The 22,926-nt window shown below is 39.4% G+C and overlaps 1 protein-coding gene across 1 annotated transcript in view; it reads right to left on the bottom strand.

Annotated features, from left to right (window-relative positions):
• Positions 1-22,926, bottom strand: part of ATP8A2 (ATPase phospholipid transporting 8A2) — a 294,058-nt gene that overhangs the window by 139,477 nt on the left and 131,655 nt on the right. The window contains exons 25-26 of the mRNA XM_019474848.1: positions 5,371-5,554; positions 957-1,067 (exon numbers count right to left, since the gene is read on the bottom strand). Of these exons, the coding sequence (XP_019330393.1) occupies positions 957-1,067; positions 5,371-5,554 (295 nt within the window). The remainder of the gene's footprint in view (positions 1-956; positions 1,068-5,370; positions 5,555-22,926) is intronic.

Below are 22,926 nucleotides of genomic sequence, written 5' to 3'. Positions count from 1 at the left end.
ATAAATGTTCTAATTTTCTTATCTGTTAACCTCATTCATGTCTGCTTAATTGTAGAAAGAAATAGAAAACCTAATATATACACATTGACATATATAAATAAAACCGATGAACAATGTGGAAATTGCTGTACCAAGTGACCACTTGATACTCATGACCAATCCACTGAGTTAAAGTTCCTTGTGTGTTTCTAACTAGGCAACAGCACACAATAAGCATCCCTTCCTGATCTTTCTTAAATTCAAGAATATATCCTGAAGCATGAGAACTACGCTCCTATCTAAGCAGGCTGAAATGCAATGTATTAATGTTCATAACAGTATTCAGCCCTCTAAAATCCAGTTTCACTACTTGGCATCTTCAGGCACTTTATTTTTCAAAACATACTTAGTTACATTTTAAAATATTACTAAATCAAATAACCTGATTAATTTTATAATTTCACTGGCATTGTAAGGCAAAATGTCCTCTCTTTCCAAAAAAGAAGGCAAACTAATTTCAGTTCCAGCTAAGCTATGGTTTTTATAATTTGGAAGCAACAGCTAGTTTTTGCCTAGTTTATTATTTGCCTATAGAGTTCTTCCCGATTCTATTAAATGAACTTTTGATTTAATTTTAGCCCCAAATTCAAGTTTTATAAATATAAGCTCTAATTGTAATGTTTCCATGCATACAAAGAAGCTTTCAATAAGAGCATTTGCACAGAAGGAATGAACTTTGTCCCTGACATCTCATATCCAAGGCTTCACTGTACTGCAACCTTCAGTTTTCCTTTTGCAAACGTTAAAAGGTTCAAGTGAACTAACTTAATCTGAGAAAGGAAACAATTTTAAGTTGTTAAACATGGAAAAAAAATGTCAGTCCTTTTAGCTCAATCCATTTGGATGAGTTCTTCTTTTTATAAGAGACTATTTGAGGAGTAAGCACCAGTAAGACCCATCCATTTAGTTACTCTTACCTCAATAATATACAAGACTACATTCTTGTAGAAGCAGTATAGTATGCACTTGGTAACTCTATTGTAACTCCAAGCTCCGTGGACCAACAACAGCTTCTCCAAGTAGGAAAACTGAAAGAGAAAAAACAAATTTTTACATATATGAAGAACTGTTTAAAAAAATTGGTTAAAGTAAACTCCTGCCCTCAGAAGAAAAAAACTCAGATCAGCTATGAAAGCTGTTCTTCAAGCGCAGTATTTAAATAGCTTAGCAGAACATACATGCAAAAAACAACACAAAATATTTACAGGAAAAGCCTTTTTTGTAGCAAAACCTCTGAATGTTTAAGTGGTCTTCACTGTCTTTAAACAGCAAGAAGTCTTCAATTAGTATTACTATCCCGATAGCGAAATCAAGCAAGGTTAACATAATATAGCCTTGTGGGTTGAATATAAATGTGAACTCTTCATTTCATGGTCAAAGAAAATTCCTGTGTTTGAGGGCTTACAAGGTTCAGAATCTCCTTTCTCTGTGTTAAACGAACAGTCTGGTAATTAGAACTGTCTTGAGCTGAAATAAAATGCACAAGGGGGAACACAGTGGAAAAATAGATGCATAGAGTCTTTTATAGAGAATGAATACTTACATTAATATTTTCAGCCCACAAAGTGTATGCAATCGTGTGTTATAGAAAGCACCGAAAATATTGTATAAAAAAAGAAGGAGCATTTGCCAAAAAGGGCAAGTAAATGAATCTTGTAAAAACGGATACCTTTTAACGCTAGTTTGAACCACAGCTACAGCTCAAATTCAGCTTCTCAATTCAGCAGTTTTGAAAATGGACTTTTATAGAAGCAGTCTCACAATGCAGCCTAGGAAATGCATAATTTTCTAGTCTTGGCTTTGTCAGTGAACTTTTTTTATGGCCTGCAGCATTCCTCTTTTGTCCAGTTACAGACAGCTCAAACTGGAGGCTAGATTTACTGTTCAGCACGTGTGTACCTGAAGGGTTCTTGGACACTAAGGTGGGACCATTATTTGCTTTGCTTCCTTTTCCATGAAGTGACTTGATAGGAAAAGCTTTACTTCCTAAATTTAGATTCTAGATCATTTATTTTAACCAAAACTTATTTGAAATTGAAAGCTACAGTAAAGAATTAGGACTGTCATGAGATAGCTCTGCTCCCATGATTTCCAGCACTGAAATCACTGAACCACAAATCCTGTAAGAACAGGCTCTCTCCCATGCATCAGCAACTCAGATTTGTTAGGATATGCCAGCAAGAAAGAAGGAGAGAAAATAAAGTGAACCAAGCTTCACGGTTCAGTCTCTGCCCAACTTGAGTCAGGACTGAAAGTGGGACACTCACAAGGGAGTAGTTGACCTACTAGACTCAGTTGACCTAACGCCTCACTCACAAGGGAGTAGTTGACCTACTAGACACCTAACGCCTGAGTTAATAGGCAGCACAGCTACAACTTTCCTCATCAAAATTCACTAAAACACATCAGCAAGTGATGGGAAACTTGCCACTACATCCTGACAAGTCACCCCAAACACCTTTTGTAGAGAGTAGTTAGACACACCCTAAAAGCTTTCTCTCTCTGCTGAGTCTAACGAGCAACCATCTCAGATGTAGTCTTCTTTGGAGCTCAAGGCAAGGAAAAATCCGACCATTAATTGCTCTCGTCTGTACTCTCATGAAAACGAGTGCACTGCATGGTAGGTATTAGTAACCTAAATAACGCAGTTCTGAGCCTGTTCACACTGGTGAAGAGTCCCATTAAGACATAGCAAGGAATTAAATTTATTTTGATGCTGCTCACTGAAATTATGTAAAGACACAGCTACTGGCATACTTCAGCAACTGTAGGGATAGGGCTCTACTAAGACACTGCCCTTGTTTGGACACTACTATATTTATGGAGTTTTAAATCAGAAAGGAACATTACGACCATCTGGCCGGCCTACCTGCGAAACAGCTTCTAGAAGTTTTCACAGTCATCTCTCTATCAATCCTAGCATAACTTTTTTTATACAGAGATTATCTTTTAGAAAGATACCCCCCATCTTGACTAAAGGATGAGGTGATGCCATGTTGGGGGCAGGTTTAAGACTATGAAAATGCATCCAAAATGCAAGCCAAATTTTCCAGAGAGGAAAACTGAAACATGAACATTTGTTTAAGAAAGAAGTTTCCCTAGATAAGAAAAGGAAACAGTCCCTAGACACCAGATGCTCTCTGGATTAAAAAGATGAATCCTTTTACTGAGGAAACAAGTTATTAAATTCTACTACTGTCTCTAAACAGTTAGGTCATTTGGTTTGGGAATTCTCTAAATATGGATCACTGGTTCAATATAATTTCAAGGGAAAAGGATGATTCAAACAGATGCTCCTTGCACCTGTGGAAGCTATTCGGAGTAGAGTTAGACACAAGTTGCCTTTTTATTTTTGTTTGGTTTATGCTTTGATTCCCCCTGGAATCCTGAATGAGCCTATATAGAGACTTTCTCTTCCGTAAGTGCCTACTTCTGGCACCACTGCATTTGAAATACCATTTGAACATGAGATGCTACGTTATAGTGGTCGTCTTAAATTACTCAATAAGAACATACTCTGCCTTCAAGGCATGCACATACAGTAACGCTTTAGTGGGAGGTACATGTCTTCACTGAAAGAAATATACCCCACGGAGATCAAGTTTTTCTTTTGAACACTTTTTTTTTTTTGAAACACACATTACCATACACTTCAGTCTCCTTTACAAGAGGGGTTCATTTGTAAGTTTTTTTAATCAGCACAAAGCTCTTCTACACAATCACAAAAAAATACAGTTCCACAGTGTTTTACTCATTTTTGAAAGTTAAAATTCTGTGCTGGTAGGACCAGCTTTTATTTCATATTGAACTAAGATTCATTGCTATTGTCAGAAACTCCCTGACTGGAATTTAAACCAAGAGCAACTTACTTCCGCATTCTAACACTAAATCCAAAGGCAGTGTTTTTTGTTAATGCAGAAGCAACACATGAACATGAAATTACTTCTGCAGATTTAACTTTACTGCAACTAACACAAAAGGAATTAAGTGTGTAGGGCCCTCTATGGACAAAACTCTCACTGCTTATGCTTACTTATCATAATGGAAGTAATCAATGATCTGAGGAAGTCTAAGTAAAGAGCATTCAATGAAGTTATACAGCAGAAGCAATATATAGTCTACAGAAGTTAAAAATGAGAAAGTCATTACAAGATACCACAGACTTTATGATTATGGCAGTTCCTATAATGCTATGTATTTGGAATATGCTACTGTTTATGACAGAATAAGCCCTTGATTAAACAGCCTAAAATTTTCAAGATAAATTTGGTTAAAGGTCTCAGTTATTCAAGCCTGAAACCCAGGGTGCTTCATCAGACCGCAGAACAGAGCGGCAATACAAGCCCGCCACTTTGCTTCACAGCAGGGTTAACACAATAAACAGTTATCTGCACAAACAGCAGCATTATCCATGCCTTTTCAAAACCTCACCTTCTGCTGAAAATATCAGGAGAGAGTAATATTTCGTATCACTTGGTAGAGCAAGTCTGCCTACACCCTGCCAGAAGGGAACAATCAGCTGATGCTCACAGATCACTGAGGAGACAGTGGATCATCTCTGCTTCCTGTCAGCTCCATCCGTTCTTGCCCTGCGATCAGTCTCAGACACATACACAGAGCACCCCAGCTGTAAACAGTATTCAGAGGATGTCCAGCAACTGAAGCGTCTCCTTTCTTTCTTATGTTTCTTTTTAAGTCTTTATTCTACATCTTGCTTTCTTCAGTAAAACAAAAAAGGCTTTTTACTCTCATCTTTAGTTGAAGTAATCAGTGCTGAATTTGATGGGATAGTTTGGGAGCACTCACCCAAATAACGTTCAAAATAACATACCTAAAATGAAAATGCTGGCCAGCTCTCTAGAACTGTGAGCAATTCTTGGATACGTCATGGGGGTGGGAGGAATAAAAAAAGAAAAAGGAGGACACACCTCAAAATAAGAATTTTCAAACAGCCAAACTCTTACACAACACCTGGTTATAATGCCTACTCACAGTAAGAGAAAAGAGCTTGCACCAAGAGAGATAAGTTACACTTAAAAGCAGGTTAACATAAGCATCACAGAAAGTGCTTCTCCCCAATTACTGAAGAACCAAGACATTGCACAGCTGTCAGGAGGAAACTGAAACTTTGAGGGGAGGTAGAGCTTTGCCCTGAAGAATACAAAAATCGTAATAATGAATCCCAAAAATACATCCAAGATATCTGCTTTAGACAGCCGCCTTGAAAAGGAAACGAGCAGAGATACTCCTAGCTTGAAGGCTAGGAGAAGCCATCAAGCACAGCGCATTTCTGACAACAGGATATGGCAGTTGCTCTTTTTTGCCTCTGACCTGTGCAATAGCATAATCCGAGCAATTGGTTGCCTGCATGCCCTCATTGCCACTGATCCCCACTCCAACGTGAGCTGTCTGGATCATTCCTACGTCATTGGCACCGTCCCCAATGGCAAGTGTTATGGCATTGACGTGTTTCTTGACCATGTCTACTATTTCAGACTTCTGTAGAGGAGATACTCTGAAAAGGAGAGAAAAAGGTGTCAGTTTCTCACATGGTGAGCTATGTGCCTTTCCCAAAAGGACAGCTGTAATCTACATTTAGAAGTAATCAAAGGGCAGTTGCTGGGAAGTTTCTTTATTCAACAACTAAGCTTCAGAACCTGTGCCAAACTATTTCAGAAGGAGAAAGTAGCTTTAAAAATAGTTTCACGTTTATCTACTTGCTCATATTTTATGCAAAAGAGACCAAATAGATATAAAAGGTTTTAAAGCTTTGTTTTCCTCCCCCAGCCCCATCTGATACACTTTGGCATACGCCAGTGATGTTATATTGGGAACACTGGAGAAGGGAGTTTCCTCTTCAGCTACGATGGTTTACAGATTAACAGTGCAGGCTTCCCTGTCTGCTGTCAACAGCGCATCTCCATCCAGGAGGAGAAAGACCACTAATACGTTCAGAGAGTAAATCAGAGACATTTTCAGTGGTTTGGCAAAAGGTACTGCAGGCTTACCTTATTCCCTCCTCCAGCTTACTTCCCCACTTGCCAGGCTGCCTTTCCAATCTCAGACTACGCAGTTAGGATCAGAAAGAATAAGGCCTCTCCCTGATCTCACATATGCCTTGCATGCTGGTGCACCTCTGACTTCAGCAATGATGTTACTCAATTCCAATTCAAAAACAAAAGGCTGACTCCATGACATCTGAATATTCTTATCTGTTTTATTGGTAGTTACTTTAACCTGATCCTTCTCTCATTTTACATCAGTTCCAGTTCGATAAGAATTCATGGAATTCAATAGAATTAAACTAGTCTAAACCAGGAAGAAGTGGAAAAATACTCAGGACTAGGTTACTAAATTGGATAAGACACCTAAAATGCCCTTTTTCCATGGAAAAGGTGGATCAGGTTACCAAATCATATGAGATATTATGGAAATACCTACATGTAGATTAAATATTTCCATTCTAACCCCATCTGTACAAACAACCCTAATTCCTTTCCCCATCAGTTTTAGTTAAAGTTCCAAATTATTTTATATTCCCTTAAATAAAACTTTAGACAAAACTTTTCCACATCTCAAGTCAGCCACGTAACACTCAACAAAAAGAATGTAACTGATATCTAAAAGCTTTACTATTAAAATAGGGGGAGAATGGGGAGCTTGGGGAATGGGGGAGACAGAGGTTTTTTTACATGGCATTTTTTCCAGAGTCTACGTCCTGTGGAAGCAACTTGCATAGCCTTTTAATACACCTGGCTGGATTACTGCTGATCAAAAAAAGCAGAGCTATCTTGTTCAGCATTTTGCTTTATGGCCTTGATTTTGTTTAGTGCTGACAACCTCTTAAAATAACTTGATGAGTAGTTGGGGGAGAAAAAGTTCCTAAGAAAAATGTGCTGGGTTCAAAATTCACATGTGAACTAAGCCACCTGAAAAATCTAGCGGCTGTCCTGTTCCTAAAAGCTGAAAACAGGAAAAAGTTGACTGGGCCATAAAATTAACTTAATACCATTGCATAGATTTATTAAGCACTCAACTACCTGGCAATAAAAACACCACTTGGCACTATAGGGGCCCAGTTAAACTACCAACACAAAACCCTAACACACTAACCAACCTGTAGTGCATGAAAGGTGACAGTTTATAATTATAAAGCAGCTCTGAATATAGTCTGCATCAAATTTTAACTTCTCTCTCATACATATATGCACACTCCCCTCTATCCCACCCCCCAATCTTCACATGATAAAATACTAAAGCATGGAGCAAGCAGTCAACAAGGACTTCAAGCCATAAAATGGGAGCTCCAGAGGGACTTGGAGACAGTTCTGGAGGGATGGGATAACAAGTGCACAGACACCCATTACCAGCCCCAGGGGCACCTACAGTGCACAGGACCATATACTTTTGGCAGTCCCCTCATGCCATTATTTCATTGCAGCTGAGCACTGTATGTATCTGCTAACATCCTCCTGAAACAGACATCTCTCAGAAGTCCAGTTTATGTTCATTTAGTTTTCAGTTGCATGGCAATAGAAATAGCCAAGAAGTTTCCTAGTTTTATATATGCTTAAAGTAACAGGGGAATGAAAAAAATACAGACTGAACAGCACCTCTGATTCTGTAGTTTAAGCTAGCAGCTTGTCTACAGACACTTCAGACATGACCAGAATGTGGCAGAGATGCCTGAGCTTGTTCTAGTGCAGTTTAGCTGTTACATGTCAGGCAAGCTAATATAGCCTGTATTCACTTCCGTGCCTGCTGTATGGGTGTGGCTTCAGATTTTAAGTCAACTTTGACATTAATGACCTATTATTTGTCAAATCAATGGAATGCCCCAATATAAACACATTTTTCAAGTACTACATAATGTATACAGAGTATGCTTTTACTGTCTTGACCAAATAAAGTTGATTATACCCACAGTTATGTAACACCCAGTTAAAGACTAACATCTTTACATGCCTAATAAGACTAAACAAGCTGCAGGAAACACTAGATACATGCTTTAAACACCAAAAATATTTCTGTACTTCGTTTAAGAAGATGAAATTAAGACAAGATTTCAGCACAAAGTGTTACTTGATTATAGTTGTTTATTCTAAACATAAGCTTTATAGCAAGCATCCTCTTTGATACCTTCCTATCAAGTACATCCTCAAACTCCAGAGAACACGTTTTGCTGCACACAGTATATTAACTACAAAAGTTGCAAATCGAGATGGCTACTGATTTCCTGAGGGGTTTTATACTCCTCCCCTCCCAACTCACACTCTCAGCCTCCAAACCTCTTCTGCTCCTTGTAATCTATTTGGTACCAACACACCGCATTAGATGATATTAATCGCCTTAGCCAGATGATCAGAGCTGCGGTCCATTTCTGCCCATTTGATAGGCTGTCTACATGAATAACTGGAAGATTATAGCACAGGACACTATTAACCTGCAGGTTCCCCCAGGTGATATCTTGGAAGGGGAGGAGGAATAGTCAAGTTCACAAAGATTCCTAGACAAATGAATAAGTTCAAAGTAAAAAGCACTAGTAAGAACTAACTACTTTGGAGAAAATTTTTGCAGTGACAGGCAGCTATTGGTAATTATCATCTGGTGGAACATCCCTGGCTTTCACTGCAGAGCTCACTGCAGCAATATCAGGATGTAAGCCTTGCCTTGACATACACCCAAATAAGAATTAAGTGAGCAAAACATCAGTTGCATCAAAATCTTCTGCTTAACTCATGCATTCCTTCACTGGTCAGACAGCAATGCTTCTTACAAAGGTTCTTAGAGTGCAAGTCAGAAGAGTTCACTGGAAATGTTTGTTTATATATGTTATTTTTACTGTCTCTGCTCAAAAGCATCTTTGACAAGAGATACAATCAACTTAGTCTAGACTGATTCTCTCTTTTACACATACTCCTGGGAAAAAAAAAAACCCACCAGGTTCCAAGTACCAACATTATAGCTGCAGGATCAAGTCTTCAGATTCCTGCTCAAACTGCTTCCCTGAGAATCTGGATTTAACCTACTCAGGCTACAGGGAGCCTGGGGTCAGGACTGCAACTTTATGAAGTGTTTAGCATTCAACGTTTGGCTGTGCAATATAGTGTTCATGGATGATGAAGGGATGCATAAAGTTAAGTGCCAGCCATACAGCAGACCTGCTACTTGCCCGCCTCTGGGACTTCCTTCCTGTAGCCTGGCTCTTGAGAGGGCAAAAGCTGATATGGAAAAGTGGAAGGTTCTCTTCAGTCTCAAACCTGCTGAAGTCTTTATCAGCATCTTTAACAGTTTAATACAGAAAGCAGTTTCCATCCTGGATGAGATGACTGGTGCCTTGATATCATATTGCTTTCTCTATAGTGGGATGAGTGGAAGCAAGAGAGGGCACAAAGCACTATATCTTGGGAAGAAGCTGAGAGAGAAATGCAGCCCAGAGCCAGGGACCCTCAGAAAGACATAGACCTAATTATCCTCAGGTCACTTAAATCCATAAGGAAACTGTGGAAGGAGGCAGGGGTAAGTAGTTTTCAGATAATGCAGTACTCTAATTTACTGATAGTAACAATAAAGGTCCCTCTTCTACTTAGAGGAAGCTCATGAAAAAAATAGCACAGGGCACAGCACAAAACAGTAACACAGCTGGTTTTCACGGAGGATGTTGTAAGTGGCTTCCCACTGACTTCTGCAGATCAGCTCCCAATGGCTTTAAACCTTCAGTCTGCATTTAATGCTTTAGCCTGGGTACACACGTTTATGAGCAAACTTCTTACTGATATGTTTTGCCTGTTCAGAAAAGTTCTGCTCATATGGTCTAGTCTTATGTAGTCCTAAAGGACTAAGGGAGTTGGACTCTATGATCCTTATGGGTCCCGTCCAACTTGAGATATTCTATGATTCTGCTCAGCATTTTGCTGGAAGGTTTGCTCAGCCTTGCTTTATTTCTTTAAGAGAATTCAAGCACAGATGGAGGATCTTCCAGTTAATTTCTTTTTTTTCCTTCCATCAGGAATACTTATGGGACAACAAGAGCAATTCACGAATTCGTACCAGCTCTGCCATCTTTCAGTGAAAGATTTCACAAAAAACACCCTGGTGAAGTGGTGACGTTTTCAAAAATAAATATCAAACATTTTATTTAGAAACCCATTTTGGTAGCAAAATTTTTAAAACCTCAAAAGTAAGTAGAAGCAAAACATTAAAATATCCATTTTAACCAAGCAAAACAATGCAATAGAGCTTTAACTTCAATTTTTAATGTACTGCGACTGATTTAAATCAATCAATTCCTTTACTGCACTTTTTGCAATCTGGCAAGGCAGCTATCCCCCTTATTCCCAGACTCCATCTAATATATCAAGATGGATGCAGTCACAAATGAGATGGGAAGGACACAATCAGCACAACCAGTCCCGTGTCACATAGGTCAGCTACACTCCACAAGATACTATCAGTGGGAAGTGAGAAACAGTTTCTTAATTCTGTGCCTATGCATATCTGTACCTATTGCAGTTACAGATGCATGAGAGCAACTGACAGCAACTGTAAATAATACTTCTCACACAGGCCCTTAAACTACAGCTGTATCATTGCAGATGCTTCGAAGTATACATACATAAACGACAAATGGGAAATAAAAATGCAGTATTTCAGAAAATTATTAGTTTTATTTATTGCATTCAAGTCTATAGGACCTAATGAAGACAGGGTTCTGCTAGAGTAGACACTGAGACTATCAACTGTATATAAAAAGAGACATGATTAGTAAAGAACAAGATAAGTAAGCTTTATTGGAGTCCTTTTATCTATAAAACATTGGCAGAAAAAGATTAGGTAATTTATAAAAGATCACTTTATATCCAGACCATCTTACAAGGCCACGAAGGGAAGGCAGCCCCACAAGCTCTTCCACACCTGAGCAAGGCACAGCTTGATACTGAGTCTCAGCACTCTCCTCTGTTCCCTCTACGTGTGTTTGGTTTTGTGGGGATTTTTTTGCTTGTGCTCCCCCCCTCCCCCCCCAATGAGGAGACTAGAGCATTTCTTTTGAAGACTGCATACTTCCCCCATGCTCAATTCAATACAAAATACTCTTAAGACATTCTTACCCACACTTTTAAATTTTTAATGTTCATTTGTGAAAAGAGGAAGGCAAGGAAGGAAGCTGTTTCAAGTATTACCTCCTGCTTCCACGCTGTAACAGGGATTAAACACCAAGACATTAATGTCTTTAACATGAAACATTAATTTGATATTCTACTTCCTTGAAATGCCTTGTTAATGCAACACAAGAGGCCCTTAAGAGCCCACCTTTATTGCAGTGAACATGATTTTACCCTGTTCTATTGTAAAATACACTAGTACTTCAAAACGCTCAGTGATCTCATCTTCAGAAAAGGCAGAGATGGGAAACAGCCCAGAAAGAGCTGAGAGCTATCAATAATATTGATAGTGTATGTGTACAATTTAAGTGTATGCATTGGCCCCCAGAAAAAAAGCAAGATGAATTAACACACCACTAAAAGTAATGCTCAGAAAGCAAGGAATGTTACCATGACATCATATTTAGCAGTTTTTAATTACACATTGATTTCTCCTGACACACACCAGGGTGCAGATTTCAGCCATGTGCCATCCAAACAAGGGCTAGTCTTGAATTATAGTCATGATGCTCCAAGATACTTTGGATAGACTTATAATGATACAGTAACCCACACAGAAGAGCAGCGAACAAAAGCACACACACATCATATTGACTCAAAATGTGCATTACATTGAATGCTTTTCATTTACCAAGTGCTCTGAATCTCCTTCACCTGCTGACAACCATGATTTCACAGGGTCTGGCTCTGGTGCAGTACTTACAACTTTGGAGACAGCACTGAGTGCTCTGATGGATAGCTTAATGTTCATAAAAAGCACCAAAGGAATTCATCCAACTAAATATAAGTGCCTCCAATGGAGACATCTATATCTGCACTAATCACACCACGCTCCTTTTATAGTCAATGGAGAGAAACAGGCACTTCTGGAGTGCAATTCATCTGGCTTATTTTAGACATGTACTTTAAGGGTATAGTTCATGTCCTCTTCCAAGTGCCCTTTTCTCTCCACCAAGGTAAAGGGGGCTGAAGGTAACTAGTTCACATGAAAAAGCCTACTACTTACATGTAAAATTACACAGGATCAAACCCATCTTACATTACTGCAGTGCTAAATACCTTCAAATTAATCAGGTGCACAAGCTTTTCCTCTCTTGCTTTCTGGGAAGGTGGAATGCCTGCTTCTGTCCGACACAGGCACCTGATGCTGAACTGATTGATACACCACATCCTCCTTCCCTTCTCAAAAATGCTCGCTTCTTGACTGCGCTTCCAGCTCTTGCTAATTCTTTTCTACAGTAATTTCCCAGTCCCATCTCTTCTGAACACAGACAACTAGAATTCTTACCAAACCTCTGCTGGCTTCTGTAAAAACAACCACAGCTTCACCACCCTTTGTCATTTCAGCTGCAATCTCACTTCTCCACACTTTCTTCATTTTTTTTCCTGAGCAGACCATCCTCCAAACTGCTTCATGTGTCCAAATTTATTGGACTGATTTCAAGTCTATTTTTTAATTTTAAAAAGAGTTTTACATCCTATTTCACTTATCAGAGGTCTCATTTCATCTTGTTGTAACTACAGGAAAAAAATCTTCCTTCAGTTTTTCAGCCTCACTGACATGCTAGTTACATGCTCGACTTTCTGAGCAACATATATTACCTCTAAATTTCAGGTTATCCAGAACAGGGTATTTTTGATGCCTAGCATGGCTCTAAGTCAAAACACATGCAACACACCCCTACATACACGCTCACAGAACATGTAGCAGTTCTTTTTAATTTAATGGTCACCAAAATAGTGCCTTCTGCATCACTTTAGGTATAATAGAATGCCTTCTTAATATAAAGCTCTCTTTGTAGTTATAAAGCCACTGAATCATACAGAGTCTTCTGAAGAGAAAGAACCCAAATTCATTTAGTACCTTTTTATCACAAAAACAAAGATTTTTTTCTAATTATATACGTTCCTTTTTTTTAATATATGTATCACTACAGAATTTCCCCCTTGCATTCCGTATTTCAACAACTCATTTGCCATTCACAGTTGCCATTGAAATGATCTCCAGAGGACAAGGACTATGAAATAATCTCTTTATAAGCTGGATTCAATGTATTAAGCAGTGTGATATAATACACAGCGCCCTAGTGAACACAGGGATTAAGTTTCAAGTCAGCACCTTCTTCCTCTTTGATATCCCCCCCTGCATGTTTCTGTCTTGATTGCCCTTCCCTCAACCTGCTTTATGGGGCAAAGATTAAATAGGGAAAAATACAGTTTGGAAAACGAATTATTTGGAAAGTGATGAGTTGGCATAAACAGTGTTGAATGGGAGACTATTTTGCATTTTTAACTATAATGGTCGCTAGTGACAACAGCTATAATATGTTTTTAAAGTAAAACTAATGTATCAAATTAATTTTGAGCTTCCCTCACCCCAAGCTGATTAAGGCACATTCATTTCCATGCTAATCAGCCTGAGCAGTTCTCATGCAGCACAGAAATCTGCCTTTTTCTAATGACAGGGCAAAAAAATTTCAGTCTGTAAAACGTACAGATTAGTGCCTTCATAACCTTGAGCACACACACAGACAGCGAGCACCCATGTGCTTCACACAGCAGAGTTGTTTATAGACTTTGCAACACATGGTGAAATTAAGTGACAATTGAGACTATGGCCATTAATAAGCACGTCAGCCCATTTAGGGAGGCTCTGCCCTGCAGTGAAGCCAACAGATCAATTGGGAGAGCCAGGGTGAGCACCTGCCTCTAGAAGCAGAACAGCAATACTGTGGTAGCATCAGTAATGCCATGTGGGCAGCGTCATTGTCTGACAGGCGCTCTGCTCCTCCACACTAACTACAGCTCAGAAATACAAAATACAGCAGCTTCAGACAGCATTACCATTGTAAACTACTGCTTCTTTCAGGATCACATACCCAAGAAACAAACCACAAACACTGACATGGAAGGAAGATGAAGGGAGGCATAGCCAATAGATTTGAGATAGTTTGCCATTTCAGCAGTGCTACAAGCACTGACAGTTTTATTTCTTCATTCTGATTTCTAATAACTCCACGATTTATTTTTCTCCCTCTATGAAAAAAGTCTCCTGGAATTTAAAATGAGAATGCATATAAGTTATCAACTTGCAACTACATGTTATTGTTGAAAAGCCTAGGATCTCTGAATTACATGCTCCTGGAACAGCAAGACACAATCCCAAGCAGGGTATCTTACCCAGTAATTATCAGAGGGCTGCAATGTACCAGCGTATCACGTTGAGGACTCGCCACCCAAAATGAAAGTACCACCTATTTGTAAAAAGCGAGATTTTCAATTTCAGAATTATCAGTATACCTCAAAAGTCAGGGTCGTGTTGTGTCAGGGAAGAAAGGTGAGCTCCCAAATGATTTTTTTTCATGACAACACCAAAGAAATGCAAGTTATTTCCCACCCTTCCCTGAAGTCCAGTCTCTATTTAACAATAACAAAATGCTTACACAGTGAAGTCCTTAAATCCTTAGACATTTAGGAAAAAATAACCAAAACTTCTGGTTTTCACAATCTCTCCACAGCTAGGGAAGTTGAGCACCAGAGTGTTCCCATCAAGATTAAAAAAAATTCAGAGCACTTAAATAGAAAAAGACATTGACAACTGGAAGCCTGACTGGGACCAGCTCAGCCTTGGTCAACCATTAAATCTGCACTCTGTTCAAAGCCAGGTTAAGTATTAACTTACAGAAAAACATTCACAGCATGCTCACTACTCCCAAACACAAGCTGCAAGAAAGGATCTTTACATCAACCTCTAAAACCTTAGACTCAATACAAGCAACACTGCTAAGAAAAGAGCGGGGAAGGGAAGGAGGAAAAAGAAAGGAGTAATATTCCAGAGCAAAGCCAGTTATACACTAAGTTCATGATTAAACTGAAATTAAAATACGGCATCTATGTTAAGGGGGTGCTTTTGTCACATTCAGTCACCACCTATACTATAAGTTAATATGACCAAATTTATATCAAGAAGGTTTAGTAATAGCATCCCTGCCCACGGCCAGCCACTAACATGGCCATATTGCTAGGGCACCTGTAACCCTCGAACACACGGTTCCAACATATCTGTACCTCGGTGAATGTTTCCTTGTTCAGGTTTAAGACACAGAAATGCCCTGTGGTTTGTGAAAACAACGGTGATTAATAGCAGCTGCTTCTAACAGTAAAATAGAAAAACAGACAGCAGAGTGAACACAACATATATTGGTCCCCTGCACCCCTAATTTTCAAGCATCTTTCACACGTGAGGACCCTGTTGCAGAGAAGAGCATGTGAAACTGAAGCCACACATCACAGGCTGTCACACAGGGCATGAGCACAGCACCTGCTGTAATAGCATTGGCAACTGTTAGGCAAGAGGAAGCCAACCTGGAGGAGGCCAGGAGGAGTCCAGTCTCACCCCTGCCAAACCTGGGGAGCAATTGCTTGAGCTGACTGTCCCCAGAAGCTTGTCCAGGCATTTTGGAGCAGTCTAGGCAGAGTCAGGGAGTACTTTAACAGCACAGGATGGACAAACACAGTCCACGCTTGTTCCTTAGCGCTCTTATTAACAGTGTCTGCACAGCCTGGAGTGCTTAACACACAAGGAAAAGCCTCACAAAACTCAACTCCCACTGTTTTTTCCAAACTTGCATTGACTTCAGAATTATACCTCTTTTGAAAGCTCCAAGCTAGCCACCTTGCTGTTATTAAAAGGAATCTTTAGGGGGGTTGGAAAAAAAAATGCATGAAAGAAATTGAAGTTTTCATTTCCTGCATGTGTCTCAACTCTCAGAGCTGATTTTCTTTTGCATGTATGATTTTTAGTTTTAGTCTCATCCATATTTCTGACCACAGAAGTGTACTGTCATACCAGTACAGACAGACCTTTGCACAGGACAGAGCTCCATGGAGTACAGACAGCCAAAAAAGCACAAATGTTTTGCTTAATAGCTCAAACTAGGCCAATTTTGCTTCCTGCGTTAGACTAAGAACACAGAACTAGGAGCCAAGTCACACCTTTGCACCTTTATAGAAAGGACATAAAATGCTGCAGTTGCAGGTTGGTAACAATACATGCCCATGTTTCACAGGACATGCTTAGTTAGTGCTAAGTAATAGATGCCAGGACAGATCATCCCTTCTACCACTCCTTTTACTTAAGGAGAATAAAAAGAGACACCTGAACAATTATACATAAGGAGCTTTAGAACAGCAGAGAGAAGATAGGTGCGTTTAAGTTAACCATTTCCTGAAAGCGAGCAGAAGGATATTGCCTGAAAAACCTTCTTTCCTGGAGAGAAAGCCAGCTTTGAAATGTTTCAACAGGCATTATAATAAGCCCTTTTCTATTAATTTGTGGTCTTCTAAGGTGAACTGTTGGGCAACTGATAGGTAGCATAAAGTATCAACCCATTACTAGGGGCAGAGAAGAGCAGAGTTCTTCCACATCCACTTTTATACCACACTGGTCTTAGAATAAGAGAGGTGTCCTCTCACTGCCAGAGTGATTTTAAGCACTGGGCTGCTTCAGACCATTAGTGCCACAGTAACATTGAATTTGAGCATGCCCAAGTCATTAGTGCCAATGGAATTTGAAGTATCAGACAGAGGTACCTTGTTATTGCTAAGGTAACTTAAATCACCCATAGCCTAGGCTACAACTGGAAGAGCTAAATGAGCCAGACCACATGAAACACCTCCTTAAAAAGAAACCATGGAAATTGAGGAAAAAAACAATTGCTAGGAGTTGAACTGTATTCACTGGTGTTCATGACTCAAGGAAGATTAAAAGTAAAAAAACCTGGGAGGAAAAATTATGACTTGCCCAGTGCTGAAAAATTCATGGGCTCTACAGGAAGCAGGAAAGGGGCTTTTGTGAGTTAGACAGGATACTCTCCACGTGTACCCGAGTATATCACTATGGCTAAGTTGATGCTTTCTTTTTTAAATCCAGCCATGAAAAGCAAGTCAAGTTACAGTGCTTTCTGTCTAGAGAAAGGCTTAGAGCCTGTGCATGCTCATCTGACTTAATAAAATGGCTTTTGTAGCAGCATGTAGTCTACTCTCAGTTTACACAGTAAATTTTATTTTATTTTTTAGTTACAAGCTAAGACTTGGAAGTCTAAGTTCACATAAACCTGTTTACTATATGTCAGAGTTTATCTATTCAACACACTGGCAAAATTCAAACAACAGCAATTCATTTTCAAAATACACTGAGAAAAATCCCATAGCCAAACAGGCTATTGAGGTAAAAAGTGAGCCCCACTTTCAAATATGACCTGGCAACTGGTAAGCTCTTAAGACATGTTGTGGAAGCTGAACATAGATGTGGTAATGTGAAAAGCTATAATGTTCAAAGGACTCGGCAGATATACAATGCCTTCTACAAGCTCCTACTAGCTCTACAAGCTATCTTTAAATAAACTATATATTCTCTATACCTTATTTCTCCAAATAGGGTCAGAGTAGCCTTGCTAGAAGTTTGCTGGCAGTGATGTGCAAGGCATAGTCAAAGGTTACTACTACAAAATTCCAGGAGGACTCAAACTCTAATCTAACATGAAAATGGTCAAAATACTCAGTTCATGAAGATGGAGAGGTATTATATGAGCAGCTCTCCCATGAGTATAATGGAAAAACATCAAGATTACAGACTACTAATGGCCTTACACTCACACTTGATCATGACTTAAAATCAAAGCTAATACTTCAGATTAAAAAAACTGTAAAAAACCCAAATTGAATGCCAAAAAAAGTAAATTACTAGATCTTCTGGATGTAAAAAAAAACCAAACAACTTACATGGAACAGAAAATCTGCTTATTCTCTAAATGCACTTGGCTATAATAGTACTATAGATGCCCTGCTCTTTAACTTTTAGGAACACAGATTTTATTCTCATTCACATTCTTCATATCCAGTGCAAATAACACCCCAAATGCAAGCCAACATGTTGGAGCACGGCAGAGTGATTAGCCCAAGTGAGGATCTAACTGTTTTAATGTATTTGAGACATAAGTAATACATTATTCTTTGTATAAAATATAGTTCACAGGAATAAGGTCAAACATTGTGTCCAACTGGCAATGATCCGAGTACCATGAGGGTCCATCCTGCTCAATATCTCATCAGTAACCCAGATGCTGACAAAAAGGATACCCTCAGCAAGTCTGCAGATGACACTGAACTAGCGGGACTAGATTACAAGGAATCACAGGGCTTTTATTCAAAGGAACCTTGAGAAATTCAGGGACTGAGCCAAGAAACCTCATGGAGTTCAGACGGAGAAAGGCAAAGCTCCACACCTGGGACAGAATAACCCCACGTACTAGTGCAGGCTGGGAAATGACCGAGTAGCAGCCCTACTGAAGAGGACCTAGTTGTTATGGTGGGCATTAGGTTCAACATGAGCCAAAAGTGCACTGTTAGTGTGATCAAGGCACATTGTGTACTGGGTCACTACCCAGTACACAAGTGTGACCAGGACAAAGGCAGAAGTTATTATCAGCCCTCTCCTCAGCACAGGTGAGGCAACATCTATAATACATCCAGGTTTAGAGCCCAAGTTGAAAAGAGAAGGAGAGAAACTGGAAAGAGTCCAGCAGAGAATTACTAAGATGGTCAGGGGTCTAAAATACATAGCAAGAAGAGGTTGTGTCACCTGGGCTTGTGCAGGTAAGGGGTAGTTTAACAACAACAGTGTACTACTGCTTAACATGGAGTTACTTAAACTCTCCTGTCACATCAAACAATATAACAAGGGCCAATGGCCACAGACTGCAAACTGGGAGGTTCAGGTTGGATATCACAGATGTTTTCATGAAGGTGTTGAGCAATGGAAAAGGTTTGCCAGAGGGGTTGTGGAATCTCTGTGTCTTCCATGGCTCAACTACAGAAAGTCATGGATGACATGATCTACTGTGGATGACAACCCTGCCTTGAGCAAGAGGTTGGACTAGGCGTCCAAAAGTCCCTTCCACCTAGACTGTTCTACATATGAAGTCTCAATTTAGTGACAATGGAGGCACTTTCCTACTAAAGGACTGATATGGTCCTTGAAGAAGGTTCCCATGTGGTTCTGTCACACAGTGAGGCCTAGATTTCAAACAAGTATGCTTAGTACACATGCTGCCTTGTGTGCTAAAGGTCTCCAGTGAGACACAGTATAACTGGGCACTGCAGTAGAGAAGTGACTTCATCTCCTTCCCCTGCATGTAGTCATCATCCCACCTTATTGGAGCATCTTCCACAGGTAAACAGTCTTCTCCTTCCAGCCTTGCCTTTTCCTCAACCATCAGCACTTCACTCTTCTCACCATCACATCATCCCCTTTCTTTGCCTGAGTAACCCACTGGTGTTGAAGTTATATAAATAACTTTATGCATCATTTCCTTAACTTGAGATTTTTGTATTTTAGCAGTGGATAACAAAGTTGCCAAGTCTAATGTAACAACACTTTGGGCAGCAACTATAAAATTTCTTGGTTATTTTTATGCCACAGACTCTTCAGAAAAACCACACCCACATCTGGCATAAAAGCCAATCCTTCAAAAGAAACCAACAGATCTCTTGAGAAAGCTAGACAGCCAGTGTAGAATCAACAGAAACTGCTCTGATCCAGCAAGAAAGATTCCTTCCAAAAGGGTCAGCTCTCAAAGTCTTATATTTTTTTAGAAGCACTCTCCATATTACTATTTCCAAATCTAGCAAAAATTAACATTTTAATCTCAATGCATAATGTCTGATCATAACCCAGTTTTCAGAGAAAGTCAGACCTTGTAGTAGCAGATATTTCTAGTTTCTTTCCCCCACCTTTGCTAGATAAAAGGAAATTGAGAACTAGATCTAATTCTCCTAATTTAAGAAAACTATTCAGGAATAAGTAGTAGAACTGAAAACTGACCACTAGCCACATTTCTGTATAACAGTTGCTATGAAACTTTAGCATATGTATTAGAGTTGGAATCTTCCTAAATGTCATGTCACATATATTTGCGTTTTACTGTGAAGAAGAGGTCTGACCGAAGACACGGAGGTTCTAAGAAAAACAAAACCCTTTTCAGTTGCATTGTGCCATAATTATCACAGTCAACACTAACTTCTACATTAAGATTTCCCAGCCTTTTATATCTGAGCCACACTTTTATTCCTCTCTATCCCTTCCTATGTTTGACTACGTATCTGTGACATCTATAAAACAGCATAAATAAGACTATTAGGAAAGCCACAGATGCATTTTAAGTGGCTCTTTACTCAATATATAGCTGACAGTAATCACTATGAGCCCAGTCTAAAGCTAATCCTTCCATGGATTTTCATGAGTCTTGAATAAGGTCCAGATGATCAGTCAGTCCTCTGTAGATCTGGGTTTCCCAATAAGTTCACCTTAAAAAGTTTCCAAGGGAAGTTACATCCATGTGTCATGCAGAAATTCTGAATGTTTAGCATCAGCAACTGTCTTTGCATTACTATTCCCAGTACATCATGCAGCAGTAGATAAAGAGATCAACTCAATTGTGCATGCTAATCAATGAATGAAGCAAACCATCACAAGAGCCACCAAGAGTCCTCTCCCCATCTGAAGCATTTGCCTAGTTGCTAGAGAGACTAAAGGAATTAAAATCAAAAAAAGAGGAGGGGGAGCAGGGAACCTTTCACAACCATGTAACCCAAACTGGAATAACTGCTAGTACAAACAGGCTCATTTTCAAATACACGTGGGTCAGAAATAACAGCACAGCTCAAAGGAGCTGCGGTCATACTGTTTACTCTCCTTTTTGACATAAAAGCCTTTCCCTCCGTGAACAGTTCTTAATGCAGAAACATCTAAATGTATGCTAATGCCCAACAGAGCAATAACTTCCTTTGATTCAACAGTACTGAAAGTACCAGGAAAAAAGATCAAACCAAGTATTATACAAACAACCAATGTCTTCAATATGGTACGTGTCAGCATGAAAGCTGAACAGAGTTGAACAAGCCAGCTACTAATGTCTTACATGGTTCTGAAAGTGGCAGCGTTCTTAAGTGCTTGCAGATAAAAGTGTTTTTCTTAAGTTGTGACATCAATTTATAGAGCTCTCTAATATAGTGAAAGTGCTTTGATTTAACATGATTTATGAAGCAAAAGCACTTCTGGTGTCTTCAGAAAAAGCATAGGGGTTTACAATAAACACAAGATAATTAAGTAATTTTGCAGCCAGTTACTCTCCTGAAATCATAATTAGGAAAAACAAACATGACCTCTCTCTTTCCTCTTTATGCTGCTTAAAATTCCTTCCTCTGTCTTCCACTTCACTGACTCACCTTTCTTTCAACATCCTTTCACTGGAGAGCTTCCATGACAAACTTCTCTGGCATTACTTTAGTGAAGACATTTTCAACTTTCAACTAGTCCCAACACCCTGTTTTTCTGCAAAGCTGCTATAGTGTTTACAGAAGAACACTAAGACACACACAAAAAAAATAAATCTGAACAAATGATCTATGGCTCTTTCAAGTGTGTCACAAGTAGTACAAACTCCGGCTGCAGTATGTTATGCTTTACCCTCCAAGGGTTCAGCATGATCTCTTATTTTTGTCTTCTGATGTGTAATCTGTAATCGGAAGTTATTTAACTGCTAGGAAAACAAATCTCTGGTTAGATTTAACTGACCATGTCACAGATGCACAAAACACGTAAGGGTGACTGAATTGTTTCTTTAGGTACAGACAGATGAGTAAGTCCACTTCAGGGGATGGGGACAAAGCTAGAGGAGATGGAGGCATTTTGCCCTCTGGATAACTGGTAGAAGCAACAACAGGCATAGGATTTAGAAATCAAGATCCACTGCCCTGTCCTCTTCAAGTAGCCCAACAGGAGATAGGTAGCACACTTACCTAAACCTGATCTCCAAAAACCAAAGGTAGCTGTGGTTTTACACTCCCACAGTCTAAAGAGGACACTTACTGTAAGCCTGCTTCATGGGGTACCTTCAGTATGTACACATACCAAAGCCAGCCCTTAAAAGCATTTACACATATGGAGGCCTATTTCATGCATCTCAGAGACATTCAGGCATGATAGCTACTTGCCAGCTCTACCAACAGCCCCTTGTCTCAGTCCTTCTGGCCTTCTCTGGGATGCGACTAGCTAGAAGCCAGATGTTTACAGACCTTCAGCACACGAGTTGTTAGGCAAAGCTTTGGAATAAATTTTATTTCTGGACCTAGGAATCTCAGCTCCATGTAAGGAAATTGCTCATCTATGTCCAAAACAAAGACAACTTTATAAATCCACAAAATATAAATGCAAAACCCCTCATTGTACTAGTGCATAAATCCATGGTGTATCCACACTCATATTAGGCAGATCTTCTAGTTCTTTTTACCAGTTTAAGAGAGAAGATGTCTGAAAAAGGGAGGCAGGGAAGATCAAATATGTGGAAGTGCTTTCAAACAAGGACCCTTTATCTGAAAAAGGCAACTAAAAATCAATATTACAGGTTCATTTGATGAGGTGGGGGGAAGAAAAGCAGCCAGGGAATGATTATTCATCATTTCTAATGTGCAAGAACTTTATGGCATCCAATGAAATTACCAGGCAGATTTAAAAGCAAAAGGAAATACTTTCTCTGCACAGCATATAACACCCTCTGTCCAAGGTGAGATTATAGACTAATGTCTAATTGAGATTAGAGTTTAAACACATTCAGGAAAAAAAGATTTACAATTTATGAAAGAAAAAATTAATCAAGGATTATGA

The sequence above is a fragment of the Aptenodytes forsteri genome, unplaced genomic scaffold (assembly GCF_000699145.1).
Source record: "Aptenodytes forsteri isolate BGI_AS27 unplaced genomic scaffold, ASM69914v1 Scaffold155, whole genome shotgun sequence".
In the NCBI taxonomy this organism is placed as follows: Eukaryota; Metazoa; Chordata; class Aves; order Sphenisciformes; family Spheniscidae; genus Aptenodytes; species Aptenodytes forsteri.
This window is presented reverse-complemented; position numbering and strand designations above follow the sequence as displayed.